Source organism: Marmota monax, unplaced genomic scaffold (assembly GCF_021218885.2).
Source record: "Marmota monax isolate L192 unplaced genomic scaffold, Marmota_monax_Labrador192_F-V1.1 WCK01_AAM20220418_F8-fsc00275, whole genome shotgun sequence".
Classification (NCBI taxonomy): Eukaryota; Metazoa; Chordata; class Mammalia; order Rodentia; family Sciuridae; genus Marmota; species Marmota monax.
Window position 1 is genome coordinate 1,278,824 of NW_026691942.1, and position 22,946 is coordinate 1,301,769.

At 56.2% G+C, this 22,946-nt stretch overlaps 1 protein-coding gene across 1 annotated transcript in view; it reads right to left on the reverse strand.

The window, feature by feature from the left end:
* Positions 1-22,946, reverse strand: part of Vipr2 (vasoactive intestinal peptide receptor 2) — a 58,851-nt gene that overhangs the window by 13,621 nt on the left and 22,284 nt on the right. Inside the window, exons 5-6 of the mRNA XM_046440896.2 lie at positions 7,082-7,179; positions 2,152-2,293 (exon numbers count right to left, since the gene is read on the reverse strand). Coding sequence (XP_046296852.1) covers positions 2,152-2,293; positions 7,082-7,179 — 240 coding nt within the window. The remainder of the gene's footprint in view (positions 1-2,151; positions 2,294-7,081; positions 7,180-22,946) is intronic.

Here is a 22,946-nt window from a genome sequence, read left to right on the forward strand (position 1 = left end):
GTAGGACAGCAGTCCTCAGGCTGTGCCTGCCCTAGTGACCCCATGGTGTGTAGGACAGCAGTCCTCAGGCTGTGCCTGCCCTAGTGACCCCATGGTGTGTAGGACAGCAGTCCTCAGGCTGTGCCTGCCCTAGTGACTCCATGGTGTGTAGAACAGCAGTCCTCAGGCTGTGCCTGCCCTAGTGACTCCATGGTGTGTAGAATAGCAGTCCTCAGGCTGTGCCTGCCCTAGTGACTCCATGGTGTGTAGAACAGCAGCTCTCAGGCTGTGCCTGCCCCGAGTTACTCCATGGTGTGTAGGACAGCAGTCCTCAGGCTGTGCATGTCCTAGTGACTCCATGGTGTGTAGAATAGCAGTCCTCAGGCTGTGCCTGCCCTAGTGACTCCATGGTGTGTAGAACAGCAGTCCTCAGGCTGTGTCTGCCCTAGTGACTCCATGGTGTGTAGGACAGCAGTCCTCAGGCTGTGCCTGTCCTAGTGACTCCATGGTGTGTAGGGCAGCAGTCCTCAGGCTGTGCCTGCCCCGAGTTACTCCATGGTGTGCAGAACAGCATCTCCCAGCCTGTGCCTGTCCTGAGTTAACACATTCTTTTGAGCAGTAGTTTGCCACGTGCTTCTGCATTTTGAGTACAATTGCCAGGTGGTGAAGCTCCACACCTTGTTGTACAAGTAAACACCACCATCTGCCTGGCACCACCATATGGCCCAGATTGATAAAGAGCTTACTTGTGCCAACTTAAGAAACTACATCACGAGCACCTGGATGTGCAGACATTCCAAATCATACCCAGAACACCAGCCATGGGAACTCATCACTCCTCCAGATGACAAACCTTCAGAGACCCATAAAAGGAGTAGCCCCCGAGAAACACAGCGTCACTCGACTTCATCATGGTGCCACTCCTCTTGGGGCTCATTCGGGGAAATCACCATGGTGACGAGCCACTGATCTCCTGTCCCTATTGAGCTTCAGCACAGTGTGTCTCTGCTGCCTGTGATGGCCACACCTCGAGGTGACACTCTGACACTGAAAGGGCAGAAGTCCATCTGGACCCGCTTGGACAGCTCACCTGACCACCTACCGTGGCTCTGCTTTCTCCTGGCTCAGTACTCTGCAGCCCGCTGGTCACTTTAACCCTTTCTTAGTCTTCCAGGACCTGTTTGTACAGGGTTGTGTGGTGTGTGCTGTGTGACTCCAGAGCCAGTTGTTAGAAACCAAGAGGGTCTGCCCGTCTGTGACCACCAGGTCACCTGTGTTCTTGGAGCCACTGCTGACAGTTAATTGCTGCTGCTCCACACCTGGCAGTGTGGAGACAGGCATGTTCTGTGTTAGGGAGGGCTCGCTCATGACATGGGGACTGCCAGTGGGAACCCTGCTTTTAACTGTGTTCTGACAACAGACTCCTCTGTTGATCCGGTCCTGCACCATGAGTCAGGCCACGAAGAAATGGAGCTCCTGCAGGGGACCGTGATGGCCCCACGCTGATGTGCCATGGAGTTCTAACAGGCTTTCCCTCAAAATGGAGAAGACATGCCTGGAGTGTGAGGCAAGCCCATGCCCAGCTCCCCAGGGCTGGTGCCTCAGCAGGAGGGAGGCACCAGAACCCCAAATGTGGGGCCCTGTGCACCAGCAGAGAGACTTGGGAAGACCTGCATGGAGCAGGCACCAGTGAGCATTTGCTGTGTTAGCTTGACTAGGATCCTCCGTGGCCCCTAACAAGCACCCTGAACACAGTCTTGGCAGAGGCACAGTGTGGGTCAGCTGCCCCGCCTCCATACACAGTCGCTGGCATTGTCTATCCTGGCATCACAGAGTTGCACACGCACATTGACAGACATGACCTGTCCCCGATCTGGTGCTGTGTGGGACCTCCTCTGGCAGTCTGGATGGAAGCACCTGCTGCTCAGAGACTCAGGAGCCGGCACTCACTGTGCTGCACTTCCCACCCTGGAGCTGCTGCTGCTGGCCCGTCTGCATCTGGAGCTCAGTCTGTGGAGTCAGGGCTCAGGGCCCCGGCAGGCCTGGTCCCCACGCCCCCGCCACCCCCTGCTGCTGACCTGCACCCTGGGCTAGGGTCCCAGTCTCTCAGCCCGGCCAGGACTAGGGAGTTTGCCCCTCCCTGGAAAGCCCTGCCCTCGGGGACAGCCTTACCCATGAGGATGGCTGGTCGGGGCAGTGCAGGGTGCCCGAGCTGGAGTAGAGGACATTATCCTTGACCAAAACTGAGATGGCTCTCAGGATGAAGGATAGGAACAGGTTCAGGTGGATGTAGTTCCTGGTGCAGTGTAGCTTCCTGTGGGAGGGGAGGGACAGTCAGACGCTGGTTTTCTGGACTCTCAAGCAATCTCCTGTGTGGCTTCTTCTTATGAAGTTAATTTAGTTAACTATTTCCCCATCATTGTAGATTTAGGTTGCTTCCGGTTTTGCATTATGATAAACAGTTTTTGCACAAAGTCTTTGCCCTTATTTCAGAGTGTTCATGAGGTCAGAGTCAAGATAAACGCCTAGCGCAAAGCCACAGGTGGGCTTCCTCACAGAGTGCAGGTGGGGCAGGCCGAGCCTGGACTGGGGCTGCTCCTCCACCCTGGCCTCTTGGGCTCAGCCCCAGGATTCAGGCTGACGAGGTCGTCTCCCCTTGGAGTCTCATGCACACCCAGATTCTTCTGCTCTGAGAGGGGGCGGCAGCCCCAGGCTCCCCCTTTCCTCAGCTTGTTGATCCTCACTGGTCTCAAAAGCTCTGACCCCACGGTGTCTGGGTTCCTGTGTCAGGTGGGAAGGTTGCCCTCTGCCAACACCGACTTCCTCCAGGAACACCAGTACTGAGGATGGTGTGCGCAGCACCACACCTCCACAGACCCCCAGGCATCTCCTTCCTGACCCCTCCTGAAGGGTGCCTGTGGTGCTAAGTCAGATGCACAGGTCCATGCCCCCACTTCACTGCACCCCTCTCTCCTAGTCACTCTGGGGTGCAGGGTGTGTGGGGAGCTCTGCAGGGTATGTGTGGGGAGCTCTGCAGGGTATGTGTGTGTGTGTGAGCTCTGCAGGGTGTGTGTGTGTGTGGGAGCTCTGCAGGGTGTGTGTGTGTGTGGGAGCTCTGCAGGGTGTGTGTGTGTGTGTGTGAGCTCTGCAGGGTGTGTGTGTGTGTGTGGGGAGCTCTGCAGGGTGTGTGTGTGTGTGTGGGAGCTCTGCAGGGTGTGTGTGTGTGTGTGGGGAGCTCTGCAGGGTGTGTGTGTGTGTGGGAGCTCTGCAGGGTGTGTGTGTGTGTGTGGGAGCTCTGCAGGGTGTGTGTGTGTGTGGGGAGCTCTGCAGGGTGTGTGTGTGTGTGGGAGCTCTGCAGGGTGTGTGTGTGTGTGTGGGGAGCTCTGCAGGGTGTGTGTGTGTGTGGGGAGCTCTGCAGGGTGTGTGTGTGGGGAGCTCTGCAGGGTGTGTGTGTATGTGGGGAGCTCTCCAGGGTGTGTGGGGGGGAGCTCTGCAGGGTGTGTGTGTGTGTGGGGAGCTCTGCAGGGTGTGTGTGGGGGGAGCTCTGCAGGGTGTGTGTGTGTGTGGGGAGCTCTGCAGGGTTTGTGTGTGTGGGGGGAGCTCTGCAGGGTGTGTGTGTGGGGAGCTCTGCAGGGTGTGTGTGTGTGTGTGGGAGCTCTGTGGGGTGTGTGTGTGTGGGGAGCTCTGCAGGGTGTGTGTGTGGGGGAGCTCTGCAGGGTGTGTGTGTGGGAGCTCTGCAGGGTGTGTGTGTGGGGAGCTCTGCAGGGTGTGTGTGTGGGGGGAGTTCTGCAGGGTGTGTGTGTGGGGAGCTCTGCAGGGTGTGTGTGTGTGTGGGAGCTCTGCAGGGTGTGTGTGTGTGTGGGAGCTCTGCAGGGTGTGTGTGTGTGTGGGAGCTCTGCAGGGTGTGTGTGTGTGTGGGGAGCTCTGCAGGGTGTGTGTGTGGGGAGCTCTGCAGGGTGTGTGTGTGTGTGTGTGGGAGCTCTGTGGGGTGTGTGTGTGGGGGGAGTTCTGCAGGGTGTGTGTGTGGGGAGCTCTGCAGGGTGTGTGTGTGGGAGCTCTGCAGGGTGTGTGTGTGGGGAGCTCTGTGGGGTGTATGTGTGTGGGGGAAGTCTGCAGGGTGTGCTTGGCACGAGGCTCTGCAGGGGGTCGGGCACCAGCGCTCCTGGCATCCTGTGTAAGTGCTGCAGACCTAGCTGATGTCGACTGATTGACTTGGTTTGCATGTTTTTTTTCTAAGCATGAATGGAAGATTGTAATATATGAATAGTTTTTGGTGACAGCATGAGTTTTAGTAATATTTGTGTAAATCACGTTTGGGTATTAAATGGAAATATTTGTTAACTATTATTATTTTTGTAGTTTAAAAAATAAAAGTGTGGGTAAGTTTTACGATTTGAAATGATGGTGGCTACTGATACAGAATCACAGGGACACTGGTTTCACCCAGAGCAGGGCAGTGTGGAGGCTGGAGAGGACCCCTGCAGCTCCATGCGGGTCGGAGACGGGATGCGCTGTGGTGAGGACGGCGAGCTCTTCACCACACTGAGGTTCGGGGGTGGTAGGTGGGTAAGGTGAGGTGTTTTCAGTAAATGCATATTGAATCTGGAAAGTTCCCTCTTAGTCGTCAAGGAGTGGACCCTGGAGGACACAATGGAAGGTGTGCTCCTGTCGAGCTCTTTCAGGGCACCCACAAAAGCTATGAGTCAGGGGGTTCGTGCCCAGCCCAGCACCAGGAGAGGCCCCGAGCGCCTGTCCTTGGCCAGTGCCTGTGGGCACTGTCCTTCAAGACTCCTCGGCTGTGGCCAGATTCACTTCCTGGGGCAACAAGAGGTGTTCCAGGCCTTTGTGATGGAGCTGGGCGCTGTGTGGACATGAAGCCTGCACAACTGATGGCCTGATATGCCATTCTGCCTCAATCACTAGGAGAGAGCTCTGATCAGAACAGCAGCTCACACACCTGGAAAATATCATAGAAATGTGAGGAACACTCTTTTCATACAATAAATTTAGAGTTCAATACCAATTCACTCATTGCTCCATTAAACTCAACATTAATAAGACTAAGCTAACAGCAAGAGTCAGCAAGTTCACTTAATTTGGACAGAAAGCTTGTAAACCGTATGTTTTTGCTCCAAAAAAAAATTGATTCCAAAAAAGATGAGCTGATTTTGTCAATGTCAAGCGGAATACTGAAGGAAAATGACGTTTTGTACCAGATTCCCTTGCTAAAAGGCCTTTCGTGTTCAGGTGACGTTTGGCTGTGTGCTTACAGGGCCTCCATGCAGATTGGGGGTTCCAGGAGCAGGCAGCAGCCACACTGAGCTCTGCTGCACAAGCAAACTGCACCCAAGACCCGCGGGCACGGGTGTGTCCCACACTCCTGGAGTGCTCTTCCTTGGTTACGTGTTGAACCCACAGTATTTTGTATCTAATGACTTAAATAAAAGGTTTTATTAAAATCGATTTCACTGACTTCTTTCTATTTAGAAAGGAGCTACTGGAACATTAAACTTACACGGGCGGCTTCGTGGCCTTCCTGGAGGCCGTAGCTCCTCTGCCCCCGCAGCCGCTGCCCCCTCTGTGCAGCCCCTCAGGACTCCCTGAGGCTCTGACAGCTTTCTCCTGCTCCCCTGCAAGCCTTGCCGGGTCCACCTGCCCAGGGCACTGACCATCCTCCTCTTGCACTCAAAGCCTCCACTGCCCTGTCCCCTGAGGTCCTCCAGCTCAGGCGTCAGAAGCTCCTGACCTGTTAGTGTTTTCACCCCACCCACACCCTATCCTGCACCTGCTCATGTGGTGTGTGGGCTCCGGTGTCCACGCTGGCCTGCCTGGTGGGTGCTGTATTATTCCACCTCTTGGGTCTGCCAGACCCACCAAGTTGGTTTGAGCGCTGCATTGAGCTTGACCTTTGATGACTGCTTCCTTGGTCTCTCTTGGGTTCTGCCTGGGGAAGACCTAATTGGGTGCTCCCTTTGACCACGAGGCACAGAGTGCCGTAACACCCATACTCACCCACTTATCACACCAGTTCATCTCAGGGACCTGGAACAAACAGGAGGTGCTCACCATGAGCCTGAGGTCTTTTCCCTTCCCATGACTTAAACAAATTTCCAGGTTGTCCTTTTACATCTTGGTGGCCGTCCTTCTGACAGCCAGAGTTCTATAGGTACTCTGAGGTGTGCCCTGACCCAACAGGTAGGAAGTCCGCACTCCCAGGACACAGCCACTTTTGTCAGGGACAGTAGGAAACAAGCTGCCTCACCAACGCTCCTCCTGGGTCACCAAACAGGACCCATGACACGCGGAGGTGCACGTTGCCAGCACCTCCCCTCAGGGCCTCTGACGGCCGCCCTGAGGCCAGCGCTTCCCAGGGCACCGGAGTGGGTGGCCCTGGAGCCAGCCCCTCTGCCTCCCTGGTCCAGGGTGTGTGGAGGCAGGAGAGTCGAGGAAGCCGGCAGAATTCCAGGCACAGCCCACGGAGGCCTCCTTTCCCCTCCACATTTCCAAGCTGTTCACCGTGAGGAGAGCGCGGAGAAGGCCAAGTGCCTGGGGGCGGTGGGTGCCTCAGGGTGGTGGGGTGAAGACTGGAATTCAAGCCCAGCGCTGGCTGCAAGTGCCCACCAGCCAGCAGAGGCCTGCAGAGGGTGCAGTGTGAGGGCACCAGCCAGCTCATTCCAGGCATGTCCCCGAGGCGCCTGCTGCAGGCCTTCCGACCCACCAACATGACCCTCACGGCCATCGAGGTCCTCCATGGGCCTCATGGTGCAGTTGCTCAGAGGGCTTGAGTCACCTGTCCAGGGTCACACAGCATCTCTCGGCAGCCCAAAGGTGAGGGCGAGGCCACCGGAGCCTGGGATTCCACACTGCGTCACGCCTAAGGGTTTAATGCCTGGGAGCTGAACTGCCCACCCAGGTCAGAAACCAGGTATCTGGGTCACACCCGAGCGCTAGATCACACCAGTGAGCCCCTCCACAGGCACCTCATGACTGGCAGGCAGAGGGCGCCAGGCTGCCGACCCCCTCCTGCCCTCAGAGGTGCCACCCCACATGGAGAGGTTGGCAGCCTCCCTTCTGGGCAGAACTGCTGATGTCCGCTGCTTACCTGAAGAGGCAGAGGATCATGCTTCCCGTGGCAAGAGAGACCAGAGAGACGCTGTAGCCCAGGGTGTAGATGGCCTTCACCAGCACGTAGAACGCGATCTGTGGAGGAGGAGCAGCACATCTGTGGCACTGCGACGGCGGGAACGTCCCGGATACCAGGGCGTTCCCCTGGACCACGGGTCCCACTGCTCCTGCTGGGAGGCAGAAGGACCCCTGTCACAGTGCCACTCCCTGTGACACCAAAAGGAAATGTCACCCTTTGGACACCTCACCACGTATGACTGAGATGAGGGGAAACAGCAGGTGGACCCCAGAGGCTCTGGCTGAGCAAGGGACCACCAGGGCACGGATTGGGAAGGGGCAGGAAAAGGGGTGGCCACAGACAGCTCAGAAGCCACCAGCCTGGGTGTTCGTGTGTGGGCAACGTCATGGCGGAGGACAGTGCCTAGGGTGTGGGAGGGTCCCTGAGTCCGGGGAGCCACGTGCTGAGCCCCCGGGAAGGGAGGCCCACCCCACACCATCTGTCCGCAGGCCACAGGAGCAGAACCACAACAGAGCCTGGCCAAAGCGACCCTCACCCTGGGGCCTCCTCTGGCCTCCAGCCTCGAGTCCACCCCAGCACAGAGGTGGGCGGAGGAGGGCGTGAAGGATGGGCGGACCAGGAGGAGGGCTGGGCTGCTGCCGGGGTGGCTGCGGGCCGTCAGGCAGCTACACGGAGGAGCAGGGCGGCGGCCAAAGGCTGGGCTGCTGTCCCCATCCCCGGGGCCTGCAGCCGTGCTTGGGCTCCCAGGAGCGTTCTGAGGGAGGCGGCTCCGGCAGTTCTGCTGGGTGCCGAGCCCTGAGGTGCACCCAGCAGACTCTGTCCCCATCTGCCAGCGAGGCAGGGGCAGTGGGCACACCTGAGCATGTGCCCCGAGGGCTTGGGGTGCAGGCTGAGCCTGAGCGGGAGCTAAGGCCGGGAATGTCAGGACCCCCCACAGCCCTTCCTGGAGGACACCTTGGGCACTCTGAGGTGGACTTTGGAGAGGGAGGCGCTCAGTCTGACGCTCCCGTTTCTCAGGTGGTCCAGGGCCTCGGCCTCCCTTCAGAGGCTGCCCGGCTACTCCTGGGTGCCCTCCGCATCTCTCTGCCCCGCGGGTCCCCTTCTCTCGGGTGCCGCTTGGTGCTGCGGGCCTCCCTACCTGCCCAGGGCTCTGGAGACCCCTCCCTTTCCCTCCTCAGCTCATGTGTGTAGGTGCTGACTCTGCGCTGTCTGTGGGATCAGCAAGGTTCCTGATGCACTCAACCACACCAAACCACGGGATTAACAGGCTGCTCCACACCCACAGACGACACCGGGACAGTCAGAAAGAAGACAGGGGATGCGTGCGACTCCTTCCAGCCTGGGATGCTCTCCCAGGGACGTCCAGAGCCCACCTCACCTGCACCTCTGCCCTGTTTGCCCAGGGTGCTCTCCAGGGCCACACTGCCTGCTCTGGAGCGCAGGTCAGAGGGTCAGCTCTCCAGGGCCACACTGCCTGCTCTGGAGCGCAGGTCAGAGGTCAGCCCTCAGGGCCACACTGCCTGCTCTGGAGCGCAGGTCAGAGGTCAGCCCTCAGGGCCACACTGCCTGCTCTGGAGCGCAGGTCAGAGGGTCAGCCCTCAGGGCCAGACTGCCTGCTCTGGAGCGCAGGTCAGAGGGTCAGCCCTCAGGGCCACACTGCCTGCTCTGGAGCGCAGGTCAGAGGGTCAGCTCTCAGGGCCACACTGCCTGCTCTGGAGCGCAGGTCAGCAGGGTCAGCCCTCAGGGCCACACTGCCTGCTCTGGAGCGCAGGTCAGAGGGTCAGCTCTCCAGGGCCACACTGCCTGCTCTGGAGCGCAGGTCAGAGGGTCAGCTCTCAGGGCCACACTGCCTGCTCTGGAGCGCAGGTCAGAGGGTCAGCTCTCCAGGGCCACACTGCCTGCTCTGGAGCGCAGGTCAGAGGGTCAGCCCTCAGGGCCACACTGCCTGCTCTGGAGCGCAGGTCAGAGGGTCAGCTCTCCAGGGCCACACTGCCTGCTCTGGAGCGCAGGTCAGAGGGTCAGCCCTCAGGGCCACACTGCCTGCTCTGGAGCGCAGGTCAGAGGATCAGCCCTCAGGGCCACACTGCCTGCTCTGGAGCGCAGGTCAGAGGGTCAGCCCTCAGGGCCACACTGCCTGCTCTGGAGCGCAGGTCAGCAGGGTCAGCTCTCAGGGCCACACTGCCTGCTCTATAGCGCAGGTCAGAGGGTCAGCCCTCAGGGCCACACTGCCTGCTCTGGAGCGCAGGTCAGAGGGTCAGCCCTCAGGGCCACACTGCCTGCTCTGGAGCGCAGGTCAGAGGGTCAGCCCTCAGGGCCACACTGCCTGCTCTATAGCGCAGGTCAGCAGGGTCAGCCCTCAGGGCCACACTGCCTGCTCTGGAGCGCAGGTCAGCAGGGTCAGCCCTCAGGGCCACACTGCCTGCTCTGGAGCGCAGGTCAGCAGGGTCAGCCCTCAGGGCCACACTGCCTGCTCTGGAGCACAGGTCAGCAGGGTCAGCCCTCAGGGCCACACTGCCTGCTCTATAGCGCAGGTCAGCAGGGTCAGCCCTCAGGGCCACACTGCCTGCTCTGGAGCGCAGGTCAGAGGGTCAGCCCTCAGGGCCACACTGCCTGCTCTGGAGCGCAGGTCAGAGGGTCAGCTCTCAGGGCCACACTGCCTGCTCTGGAGTGCAGGTCAGCAGGGTCAGCCCTCAGGGCCACACTGCCTGCTCTGGAGCGCAGGTCAGAGGGTCAGCCCTCAGGGCCACACTGCCTGCTCTGGAGCGCAGGTCAGAGGGTCAGCCCTCAGGGCCACACTGCCTGCTCTGGAGCGCAGGTCAGCAGGGTCAGCCCTCAGGGCCACACTGCCTGCTCTGGAGCACAGGTCAGAGGGTCAGCTCTCAGGGCCACACTGCCTGCTCTGGAGCGCAGGTCAGAGGGTCAGCTCTCAGGGCCACACTGCCTGCTCTGGAGCGCAGGTCAGAGGGTCAGCTCTCAGGGCCACACTGCCTGCTCTGGAGCGCAGGTCAGAGGGTCAGCTCTCCAGGGCCACACTGCCTGCTCTATAGCGCAGGTCAGAGGGTCAGCCCTCAGGGCCACACTGCCTGCTCTGGAGCGCAGGTCAGAGGGTCAGCCCTCAGGGCCACACTGCCTGCTCTGGAGCGCAGGTCAGAGGGTCAGCTCTCAGGGCCACACTGCCTGCTCTGGAGCGCAGGTCAGCAGGGTCAGCCCTCAGGGCCACACTGCCTGCTCTGAAGCGCAGGTCAGAGGGTCAGCCCTCAGGGCCACACTGCCTGCTCTGGAGCGCAGGTCAGAGGGTCAGCCCTCAGGGCCACACTGCCTGCTCTGGAGCGCAGGTCAGAGGGTCAGCTCTCAGGGCCACACTGCCTGCTCTGGAGCGCAGGTCAGAGGGTCAGCTCTCAGGGCCACACTGCCTGCTCTGGAGCGCAGGTCAGAGGGTCAGCCCTCAGGGCCACACTGCCTGCTCTGGAGCGCAGGTCAGCAGGGTCAGCCCTCAGGGCCACACTGCCTGCTCTGGAGCGCAGGTCAGAGGGTCAGCCCTCAGGGCCACACTGCCTGCTCTATAGCGCAGGTCAGCAGGGTCAGCTCTCAGGGCCACACTGTCTGCTCTATAGCGCAGGTCAGAGGGTCAGCTCTCAGGGCCACACTGCCTGCTCTGGAGCGCAGGTCAGAGGGTCAGCCCTCAGGGCCACACTGCCTGCTCTGGAGCGCAGGTCAGCAGGGTGCCAGCAGCCCCTGCACATCCTATTGGACTCTTCAAGGAATGAGGTAAGAGGACACTTGGGGCAGAGCTGAGGCAAAAACTTCAGACCACAGGCCCTTGTGAAGCAGTCCAGTGATGGGGCTGCTGAGGTGGAGACTGACCGTGTGTGGTCGGCCAGGCCCTGTCCAGGGCTGACTTTCCAGGACCCAGGCAGAGCACTAGTAGCCGGGGAGCTCTTTCAGGGAGAGGGAGTGAGCAGCCTCTGGGGTCTCTGGGCTGTGGGGACGTGAACCTGGTCTCCGGGGACAGGAATCAGGCTGAGAAGCGGGCGCTGTGGTGATGTGATTGTCAGACAGACTTCCGTAGAGGGGCCATGCCCGGCGGCACATGAGGCTTGCGCTGGGACTCCAGGTCCCTGGCACCACCTTGCCCACAGCCTGCTGCTCTAGGACTCCTCAGGACACCAGGGGCCTCTGAGACAGGGCCTGCCTTGAGGGCGCCTGTCCCTTTCCTGGGCACCCTACTCGCTATCCCAACTCACAGGGGCCTGCCCTCCACACGGCCCCAGCTCCACCGAGGCCTGGCCCCCTGGTCCACAGGGACCTCAGTAGTTAGGAAATCCTGTTGGCAAGAGAGCAGGGCTTCTGCCCACCAGCGTCAACAGTGCGCAGGACAGCCACAGAGGCGCCTCCTGGGCTCAGCTCTGCCTCGCGGTGACCCAGCACCCGACCAGGGCGACTCAGGGGAGGAAGGATGGTCTGGGCTCAAGGTGCGCTGATGCCCAGCTTGTGGCTGAAGGGCACCGGGAGGAAAGCAGCTCAGAGCACAGCAGCCAGGAAGCAGGGGGTCAGAGAAGAGCCAGCAACCAGAGGCGGTCCCCAAGGGCAGCTCCAGTGACCCCCTCTCCCCGCCATGCCCCACCTGTGGGCCCCGCCTGGTCTTCCATTCAGATGATCAGCCCATCACCTGGATAGGTCACTGCTGTCACGATCCTGTCACTGCCTAAAAACTCTACCTCTGAACCTGCTCCAGGGACCAGGCCTCGACACAGGAGCCTCTTGGGGACCTTCTGATCCAAACACAACACCCTGAGACCAGAGGTGGGAGCCACTAAGTATCTGTTGGGTGAGTGACTGATTGCCAGGAAACTGGTGTGAGCACTACAGCAAGCGCAGGGCATGCCCAAGTCCCTGGTGCATTGAACACGATTCATGCAATTATAAAATGTGAAGGAAGAGGGCAATTTGCGAAGTCAACATATTTCCTAAATAGACTAAGAAATAAAAACCAAGCTGAAAAGCAGCAAGTTTATTTGAAAACTGAAGAAGACAGGAAGCTCCCCACCTGCAGCTGAAAGGCCCTCCTTCCCTTTCCCAGGACAGCTGGAGGGAGCAGGAGGCAGCTGCAGGGCGGCCCCCAGGCAGGGTGGGAAGGCCAGCTCCTTCCCAGGACCGCCCTGAGGGCCCAGGTGATGGGGAGAGCTTGGTGGTCTGCAGGACAGAACTACGGGCTAGGTCCCGAGACATCAGTGACTCTGTTTTGGTTCTGGGACTCTGCTACCAAGACAAGAAAAGTAGGAATCACGAGGAACGAGGTGATCCGTACACATTCTCATGTTCCACCTAAAGAAGCTCGGCTCTGGGCTGACGAAACGAAGCCAAGAAGCGGGAGTGTCGTGGGCCGTGAGCGTCGCCTGGCCGACTGGCAACGCCCGAGAGGATGCCTGGGAAGCTGGTGAACAGCCTGTGAAAAGCCAGCCTGTGACCGCGCGGCGTCAGGGCAGGCTGCAATCTTCCTGCACAAGAGGTTCTAGCTAATGCCAGGGTAAGCGGGGCTGGGGGACAGACCCTCAAGCTCCCTGGCTGTAGTGGATGGGCGGGGCACCAGGGGCTGACGGGGTGGAGGGGGCAGAGCTAATTCAGGGTGGGGTCGTGGGGCCCATCCCCGCCAGCCCCAGGTCTCCAGCCTCAGGGTGGGTTCCTTGGAGTGGGGAGGACAGAGCAGTCCCTAGGATTCAGGGAGAAAGATCCCTTTCTTGGTGAGGAAATTCCTCCGTATTTGCCAGTTACTGCAAATGCATTCCCCAGAATCAGAGAGTCAAACACTGAGGTCAGGCGGGCACTTCCAGAGTGCTGGAGGCCATGTGCCAACGTGGAGGAGGCGCCAGGGAAGGAGAGGCAGAGGACGTCTACCAGGCTCTGAAAGACAGTGGGTGCCAACCAAGAATCTTCTACCCAGCAAAATGAAGCTTCAGATTTGAAGATGAAATAAAGACCTTCCATGATAAACACAAGTTACAACAGAAAGCCTGCACTACAGAGCATTCTTGGCAAAATATTCCATGAGAAGAAATTTAAAAAAAAACAATGAAAATCAGCAAAGGGAGGAACTGCACTAAAGAAAAAGCCAATCAAAGGAGAAACCAAGTCAAGTTGAAAACCAAAAATAAACCAAAATGACTGGGAATGCCCACCATATTTCAGTAATAACCCTGAATGTTAATGGCCTAACCTCATCAATTAAAATACAGAGACTGGCAGATTGGATTAAAAAAAAGACCCAACAATATGCTGCCTTCAAGAGACTCATCTCATAGGAAAAGACATCCACAGACGGAAGGTGAAAGGTTGGGAAAAATCATACCACTCCATGGACTGCAGAAGCCAACGGGGTTTCCATCCTCAGATCAGATAAAGTGGATGTCAAGCCAAATATAGTCAGAAGGGATAAAGAAGGTCATTTCATACTGCTTAAGGGACCCATACATCAACCAGACAAAACCATCATAAATACCTATGCCCCAAACAATGTATACCAATAAACCCTTCTCAATTTCAAGAATCAAATAGGCCACATCACAATAGTACTGGGTGACTTCAACACCCTCTATCACCACTGGACAGATCTTCCAACCAAAAACTAAACAAAGAAACTACAGAACTCAATGATACAATGAATAATTTAGACTTAACAGACATATACAGAATATTCCATCTTTCAACAAGTGAATACACTTTCTTCTCAGCAGCACATGGATCCTTCTCCAAAACAGACCATATGTTATGCCACAAAGCAAGTCTAAGCAAATAAAAATATAGAGATACTACCCTGCATTCTATCAGACCATAATGGGATGACATTAGAAATCAACGACAGAATAAAAAAGAGAAGCTACTCCAATACCTGGAGACTAAACAATTCGCTACTGAATGACGCATGGATACAGAAGCCATCAGGGAGGAGATAAGAACAATTCTGAGAGGTAAATGAGAACTCTGATACCACTTATCGAAATCTCTGGGACACCAAGGCAGTGCTAAGAGGAAAGTTCATTGCATTGACCTCATTCATTAAAAGAATAAAAAATGAACAAATAAATGATCTGACATTGCAGCTCAAAGCTCTAGAAAAAGAAGAATAAACCAACACCAAAAGTAACAGAAGACAGGAAATAATTAATATCAGGGCTGGAATTCAATGACATTGAAACAAAAGAAACAACTGAAAAACTAACAAAACAAAAAGCTGGTTCTTTGAAAAAATAAATAAAATTGATAAACCCTTAGCCATCCTAACAAAAAGGAGAGAGGGCTGGGGTTGTGGCTCAGCGGTAGATCGCATGCCCAGCATGCACGAGGCCCTGGGTTCAATCCTCAGCACCACATAAAAATAAAATAAAGATAATTGTGTCCATCTATAACTAAAAAATAAGATATGTGAAAAAAAGGAGAGAAAACTCAAATTTCTAAGTTTTGTGATGAAAAAGGAAATATCATGGCAGACACTATTGAAACAGAGAAGATAATTAGAAACTATTTTGAAAATTTATATTCCAGTAAAACAGAAAATCCAGAAGACACTGACAAATTTCTAGAGGCATATGATCTGCCTAACTGAATCAGGACATACACAATTTAAACAGATCAATTTCAAGCAAGGAAATAGACGACACATCAAAAGTTTACCAACTAGGAAAAGCCTGGGACCAGACGGATTCTCAACCGGGTTCTACAAGACTTACAAAGAAGAATTAACACCATTAACACCAATACTCCTCAAATTATTCCATGAAATAGAAAAGGAGGGAACCCTACCAAACTCAATCCATGAAGCCAGTGTCATCCTGATTCCAAAACCAGACAAAGACACATCAAAGAATGAAAACTTCAGATCAGTATTCCTGATGAGCATAGACACAAAAATTCTCAATAAAAATTTGGCAAATTGCATACAAAAACATATTAAAAAGATACTGTAGCATGATCAAGTGGGATTCATCCCAGGGATGCAAGGTTGGTTCAACATACAGAAAACAATAAACATAAACATATTTCATCACATCAATAGACTTATAGACAAGAATCATATGATCATATCAATAGATGCAGAGAAAGCATTTGACAAAATACAGCACCTCTTCATGTTCAAAACACTAGAAAAACTAGGGACAGTAGGAACATACCTCAACATTGTAAAAGCTATCTATGCTAAGCCCAAGTCCAACATCATTCTAAGTGGAGAAAAATTGAAAGCATTCTCTCTAAAAACTGGAACAAGACAGAGATGCCCTCTTTCACCACTTCTATTCAACATAGTCCTTGAAACACTGGCCAGAGCAATTAGTAGAAAGGAATTAAAGGGATATGAATAGGAAAAGAACAACTCAAACTGCCCCTGTTTGCTGATGACATGATGCTAAATTTAGAAGATAAAAAAAAAATTCCTCTAGAAAACTTCTAGAACTCATAAATGAATTCAGCAAAGTAGCATGATATAAAAATCCATACCCATAAGTCAAATACATTTCTATACATAAGCTATGAATCCACTGCAAGAGAAATTAGAAAAACCACGCCATTCTCAATAGCCTCAAAAAAAAAAAAAACAACCTGAGAATCAATCTAACATAAGAGTGAAAGACTTCTACAATGAAAAATATAGAATACTAAAGAAAGAAATTGAAGAAGACCTCAGAAAATGTAAAGATCTCCCTTGCTCCTAGATAGGCAGAATTAATATAGTCAAAAAGGTTATTCTACCAAAACTGTTATATAGATTCAATGCAATTCCTATAAAAATCCCAATGACATTCTTCATAGAACTAGAAAAAGCAATCATGAAATTCAATTGGAAAAATAAGAGACCCAGAATAGCCAAGGCAGTCTTTAGCAAGAAGAGTGAAGCAGGAGGCATCACAATACCAGACCTTAAGCTTTACTACAGAATAGACATGTAGACCAATGGTACAGAATAGAAGATACAAAGACAAACCCACATAAATACAGTCATCTCATACTAGACATATTAGGTGCCAAAAACACATATTGAAGAACAGATAGCCTATTCAACAAATGGTGCTGGGAAAACTGGAAATCCATATGTAGCAGGACGAAAGTGAACATCTATCTCTCACCCTGCACAAAAATCAACTCAAAGTAGATCAAAGACTTAGGCAGTAGAGCAGAGACCCTATGCCTAATAGAAGAAAATACAGGCTCAAATCTTTACCACGTCAGCCTAGGATCTGACTTCCTTAACAAGACTCCTAAAGTGCAAGAGTCAAAACAAGGATCAATGAATAGGATGGATTCAAACTAAAAAGCTTCTTCTCATCAATAGTGTGAAAAGAGCCTACAGAGTGGGAGAAAATCTTCACCACACACACCTCAGATAGAGCACTAATCTCTAGAATATATGAATCTTTATAAAGAACTAAAAAAACTTAACACCAAAAAACACCCAATCAATAAATGGATTAAGGAACTGAACACTTTTCAGAAGAAGAAATACAACCAATCAACAAACATAAGGAAAGATGTTCAACATCTCTAGTAATTAGAGAAATGCAAATCAGAACTACTCAAAGATTTTATCTCACTCCAGTCAGAAGGGCAATTATCAAGAATACAAGTAATATTAAGTGTTGGTGAGGAAGTGGGGAAAAGGTACACTCGTAGATTGTTGTGGGACTGCAAACAGGTGCAACTACTATGGAAAGCTGGATGGAGAGTCCTCAGAAAACTTGGAATGGATTCACCATTTGACCCAGCTATCCCACTCCTTGGTTTATACCCAAAGGATTTAAAATCAGCATACTACAGTGACACAGCCACATCAATGTTTATAGCAGCTCAATTCACAATAGCTAGACTATGGAACCAACCTAGGTGCCCTTCAACAGAGGAATGGATAAAGAAAATGTGGTGCATGCACACAGTGGAATATTACTCAACCTTAATAAAGAATAAAATCATGGCATTTGCAGGTAAATGGATGAAACTAGAGAATATCATGCTAAATGAAATAAGCCAATCCCCCAAACCAAAAGCTGAATGTTTTCTCTGGTAAGTAGATGCTGATCCATAGTGGGGTAGGGAGATAGGGAGAATGAAGGAATTTTGGATTGTGTGGAGGGGAGTGAGAGAAGTCAGGGTTGTGGAGATGGAAGGACAGTGGAATGAGACAGATGTTATCACCCCATATACATGTATGACTGCACTTTACTGGGGTGACTCTGCACCGTGTGCTCCACTTGTGCGCAATGATGTGTCAAATGCGTCTACTGTAAAACAGATACACCAATCAATTTTTAAAAAATGGGTGAGTGCTAAAAGGGGGTGATGTACAAGTTCCCTGGACACTGGAGACCTTCACTCTGATGAATGGCCACTTGGAGGGGCCCTGGCAGAGGGTCCTGGCCTGGCTCGGGCCTCCTGCAGACTGATGCATGATGCTCCTGAGGCAATTCAGTCTCCCTTCTGTGCTGGACCCCTGAGTGTCCATGACCTCGCGATCAGCCACCAAAACTCCATGAACACGACTTCCCCACAGCCCACAGGGACTCTGCCTGTGACCCCTGCTGGCCCTGGAGACAGGGGCGCATGGAGGCCAGGGCTGACCGTTACCTGAGAGTGTGGCCGCTCCCTCCTGCCCCTTCTCAGCCACCTCAGCCGTCCTCAGGCCTCCCTCCAGGCCTGCCCCTGGGGTGGAGGCTCCCCTGGGCCCGCCCCCTCAGCCTGCTGCCCCCTTCCTGTTCTCCTGGGCCTCTGCTCTTCCCCTCAGGTGCTCCCTGCAGGACCTGCTGGCTTCCGGGTTTCCATGGCCACAGGACGCTGACACTCCAGGCAGGAACTCCAGCCTCTCTGGCACCTCCAGACCCCTGGCCCCGGCCTCTCCACGTCTACCTGTGGTTCTCAGGAGCTCGTGCCAGCAAGTCCCAAACCAAACGGGCCAGCAGCTGTCTCTGCAGCACATGACCCCTGACCTCCAGCACATGGCCCCTGACCTCCGGTCTCCAAGCTTCACAACTGCTGGGCCCAGGAGCCTGCAGGCTGCAGGGCATGGATCTTGGTTGGGGCTTGGGCCCTGGTGGGTTGAAGGTTCCAGGTGAGCTGGTGGCACCTGTGGGACCAGGAGGCGTGACGGCACCTGTGGTTCTCACTGTGGGATCCAGACAGCAGCACCAGCTGCTCCTGGGAACTTGCCAGAAACTGGCCCTCAGCCCCGAGTGCTGCTGTGCCAGAGACGGGGTGGGGTGGGGCCAGCACCTGCTGTCCACAGCCCCTCGTGTGCCAGGGCACAAGGCTCAAGGTGGTCTGCAGGGCAGAGGGGTGACCCTCAGCCCCCCAGGCTGGCCTGGAGTCGGCTTGGTGATGAGCAGGCCTTCCTCTCTCCAGCCTCCTGCCACCTCCCCACAGGCCGTCCTCGCTGCCTGCTGTCGGGGCTCCGTCTCCCAGGAAGCAGACCCTGGAGGGCCGTGTGCGTCCCCCACACACGCTGCAGGAGTTGCAGCTCTGAGCTTTCCTGTTTTTGAGTCAGCCTGATTCTGGTGGAGAAGGTCTTTCTGGAACTCCACCGCAGGTGGACCGCGAAGAGGGCCCAGGCCGGGCCCTGGCAGGCTCCCCCATCAGCCTGGCTTCCCATCGCTCTGCCTCCAGGTGTGGGGACCGTCTGGAGGAGGCCCACCACCTAGCAGTTGAGGTTGAGGTGCGGGGTTCTGCTGCCACACCACAGCCACACCACGCTGGAGGCGGCCACCAGGAGCAAGCCGCCGAACACCAGCAGTTCTGGGAGGAGGTCTCCTGCTTCAGGGCCCCGTGGCGTCGTTTCCCACCTGAGTGCTCAGCTTGCTATTGAAGTCAACCGTGGCCTCCCTGAGTGTGTGTAGCCTCTCAGGATGACCCTCCAGGGAGCGAGCTGGAGGCCTGGACAGGAGGTGACCCATCACACCCATCTTCACCACCCAGGCAACAGTGGCCAACTGAACCGTGCCAGAGCTGCCCTCCCTGTGGCGCAGTGCTGTCCCCCCACTCCTGGATGGGGCAGAGGGACCCAGGGCCGTGTCCTCAGGCTCTAAGGGGCACGAACACCAGGACACCACCAGCAGGGTTCCTGTGGACTCGTGGCTGGACTGGTCGAGGTACATGTCACAGCCCACGGAGGACGTTCACTTACATGGAATGTGCAGGGTTTCGGCACCCCCCATCACGGAGTAGCCACGTCCAAGGACAGGCCCTGTCCACACTCCCTGAGAGCTGGTGGGATGTGGGGTGGGCAGGGGGAACACGGCTGGCCAGGGCTGAACTGACTCCAGGCCCCCAGGACAGGGCCCCCAACTATGAGTGGGGCAGCTCCCCTCGGGCTGCTCCCTGACCTCTGAAGCCAGCTGCAGACAAGGGCCGCCCAGGGTCCCCAGCCCTGTCTCTCCAGGACCTCCCAGTGCTGCAGCAAGGGGTCACGTGCAAGGACGCTGGGCCACACCAGCCCTCTGCAAACCCAGAGTCTCACCCAGGGTGTGTGGGCTGGTACAGGCCACTGTCCTGGGACTGCCAACAGCCCCTGGTCCCCTGTGAGCCAGGCTATGTGGCGTGCCCTGTCCACAACCCAGCAGTGGCTTTGACGCCTCTTCAGTGGGTAACAACCAACATTTTAAAAAAGGAAGCCTGGCTCTGCCTTCTCACTGGACACTTGAGCTGCTGGCCAATGGAGGGGTGGATGCTCCACCTGCCATCTGCCACCTGCGACCCTGTTTGGGAAGATGATTTCTTCCAGAACCTTCTAGAACTGATCCACTTATCCACCTACCAACACACTTCACTGGGTGCTGTGGGTGCAAAGGAAAAACCTCGCTGATCCTCAGATGGTAGCCCCGAGGACTCCTGTGACGGACACTGAATTCTGCAGCAGCAAAGGTGCAGAGCAGAGGAGACCAAGTGCCAAAGCCCAAGAGGTGAACTCAAGGCAGGAACCTCAGGGGCGGTGAGGATGTGACAGGCGGGCGGCAGGGAAGCCTGGAGGGTGGCGGTGGGCAGGGACAGCCAGGTCCTGGGTGCAGGAGAGCAGGGCCTCTGTCTGCCCAGCCACGGCCCCCAGCTCCCCGAGCAGCACAGTGCTGTGGTTCAGGTCCTCAGGCTCCCGCAGGGAAGGTGGAGGGGCTGTGTTGGCTGGCCACGCCCGGTCCTGCTCCTGGGCCCTCTGTGATCGCCTCTCAGTGCAGAAAAGGCTGATCAGTTTGCCTTCCTGGGGCCTCGGGGCTTCCTGGCCTGTCCAGTGGCCCTGCCTGGTGCTGGCCCCAGGGCAGGGGCAGGGGGGACGGGAGCTGTAGATAAGCATCGGCCCTGGGCCCCTGACCACCTGTGTCCTGGGGCAGGGAGGTCCTCGAGGGCAGGAGGCCATAGCTTCCTTCAGACCCTCGGACATCTCAGACCTCAGGGACGGCCACCTCATGGGAACGTCCATGGTCCATTATCTCCTCGGGGTGCCTGGGGTCTGTCAGACTTTCCTGAGGCACGGGAGCCTTATTGGGACTCAGGAGGACCTCATCACAAGCTGGTGACAGTGGAAGAAGCCATGGTTCTGGAGAGTTCTCAGCAAAGCGTCTCTTACGAATGCCTGCTCCACCACACCTGCTCAGGAGACGGGCCGAGTGGACGCAGGGTTTTGTGACTCTGGAACAGAGACGGATTCCTCAGTTTTCCCGGACCTCGAGAAGGAGGCAGGTGGGGATTACACCACACAGTTGAGATGCACAGCACTGCGAGGGTAGCCGTGGGCTCAAGGACAAGGCCGCTGGGCTGCTGCCGGCGGGTCTAGGAGGGGCCCAGGGTGCCACACCGCCCCAGGACGCTCCCTCCTCCCTCCTGGGTGCCGAGATTCTCCTTCAGGGAGGAGCTGGTGACCTGGTCTAGATGATTCCACACCCAGGTCCCCTGGAGAGGTGGCCGTGGGCAATCAAGATGAGCTGCTGCCAGGGCTGGGGAGGAGGGAGGTCCAAAGGGTTTCCAACAGCGCATGTCCCTTTGGCGCTGCCTGTGAACACCCTACTCACACACATGTCCAAGCGTGACCACCAGGAGCAAGCCCTAGGCGGACCAAGGCTCCAGTGGGCAGTGTGTCATCAGGTCCAAAGATGTCCAGTGGAACAAGGCACACCCTCTGAATGACAGGGAGCTGGGCATGGGAGGGAGCAGCCAGTCGCGAGCTTGGGCTTAGGCAGTGTAAGACCACTCGGAACATCACCGACCGACGAGAGGACGCCGGAGCCAGGCAGGCTGGGGGAGAAGCTGGGGCTCCGGCAGTTTGGGGTTGAGCTTGTGTTGGCGGGTGCCCTCGAAGAGCCCAAGGAGCGCTTTTCCAGCACAAATTGGCAGACCTTGTGGGAGAAGATGTTTTACCCTGGGGGCCAGGGAGAAGCCAAGGTGCTACGGTCAGCCAGTGGGAAGTAGGGCTGTGGACAGACCCAAGCTCCACCCCTCACCCGGGGTTCTGCCCACAGGGCTGTGGTCTCTGGTGCGGCTTGGTCACCGCACAGCTCTGAGTGTGCACAGTGAGAAGCTTGTTTCCTGGGAGGCTGTCCCTCCGTGGGCCGGCTGTCCACTGATTCTCTGACGCAGGCGCCCAGGCCTCTCAGTCCTGTGCAGGCCCTGACATCGCTGTGTTCTCCCAGCAGGACTCAGACCCTCCTTCCTCCTTCTTCAGATCCACGATGGGACCTGGCTGTGCCGGGCAGCAAGTCACAAAGGCAGAAGTCACCAGGGGTCTGGGACGGCAAGCAAGGTCAGGTAGGTGGGGCCTCCTGGCGCTGTCCCCGGCTCTGGTCTGAGGTGGTCAGGAGATCAGGCATGCATCTCAGGTGGAGGAAGACCGCTCTGTCAGTTCTGACTACAGGACGGACTCCGAAACAAAGGAAACCAACGCAACCCAGAGTGCACCGGTGTCTGCCTTCTGCGACAGGCCAGGCTGCGATCCCAGAGGTGTCCTGGTGGGAGGGCAGAGGCGCAGGGCTGGGGGCAGACAAGGGTAGTGGCCTGGCTCCTGCAGGCAGACCGGATGAGCATGTGCTGTTTTTCTGGGACCACTGGCGGGGAGCCGTGGTGTCCCTCACCCTGGGTGTGCCAGAGAGCTCCAGCTAACGCCCCCAAGCCACTCTCCTTCCCTGCAGCGATTCCTGTTGGTGACAGTGCCCTGTGTGGGGAATGCTGGGTGCTCCTGTCCAGTCTCATGGGTCACTGCGTACAGCGTGGAGGCAGCAGTGTGTGCCCCACGAGGGGAGGCACAGGCCCGCCAGGGCTCCTTTCAAGTCAGCGGAGGACACAGAGCCTCGGAGCCCTGCTGCAGTTTCCCCCAACACTCACCGAGAGTCGGAACATGCGAACTCGTCTTGATGATGATCATCTGGCCATTGTATCGTCCTCCTAGTGGTCGAGACCCGTCTGTCCCCTGGCCTCTCCCTGATGGTCGCTGCACTGGACCTCAGGGGCTTGTTGGGGTCAGATGAGGTAGTCGACACAGGCGGACCTTTGTGGCTGACTCCATGCTGACAGGAAGGGCATTCTCTTGATGGCTGGATGCTGAAGCCTTCTAGCCTGACAAAGCCCTCCCCTCCTGGGTGAAAACCATCTCAGCTCCCTTTGCACAAGCCACTTCACCAGGAGCCCGGGTCCTGCACTCTGCACATGCCTTGGAGCCTGGTGGGCTCTCCCCCACCCGGCAGGGGTATGGACAGTGCAGGCAAGGGGCCTGCGGACAGAGAGCAGGCCCTGTACAGATCTGCCCCCATCTGCGCAGGCGATGCTCAGGACACGGCCCAGCTGCCAGCCAGCTGTCTGCCTCCCAGCACCA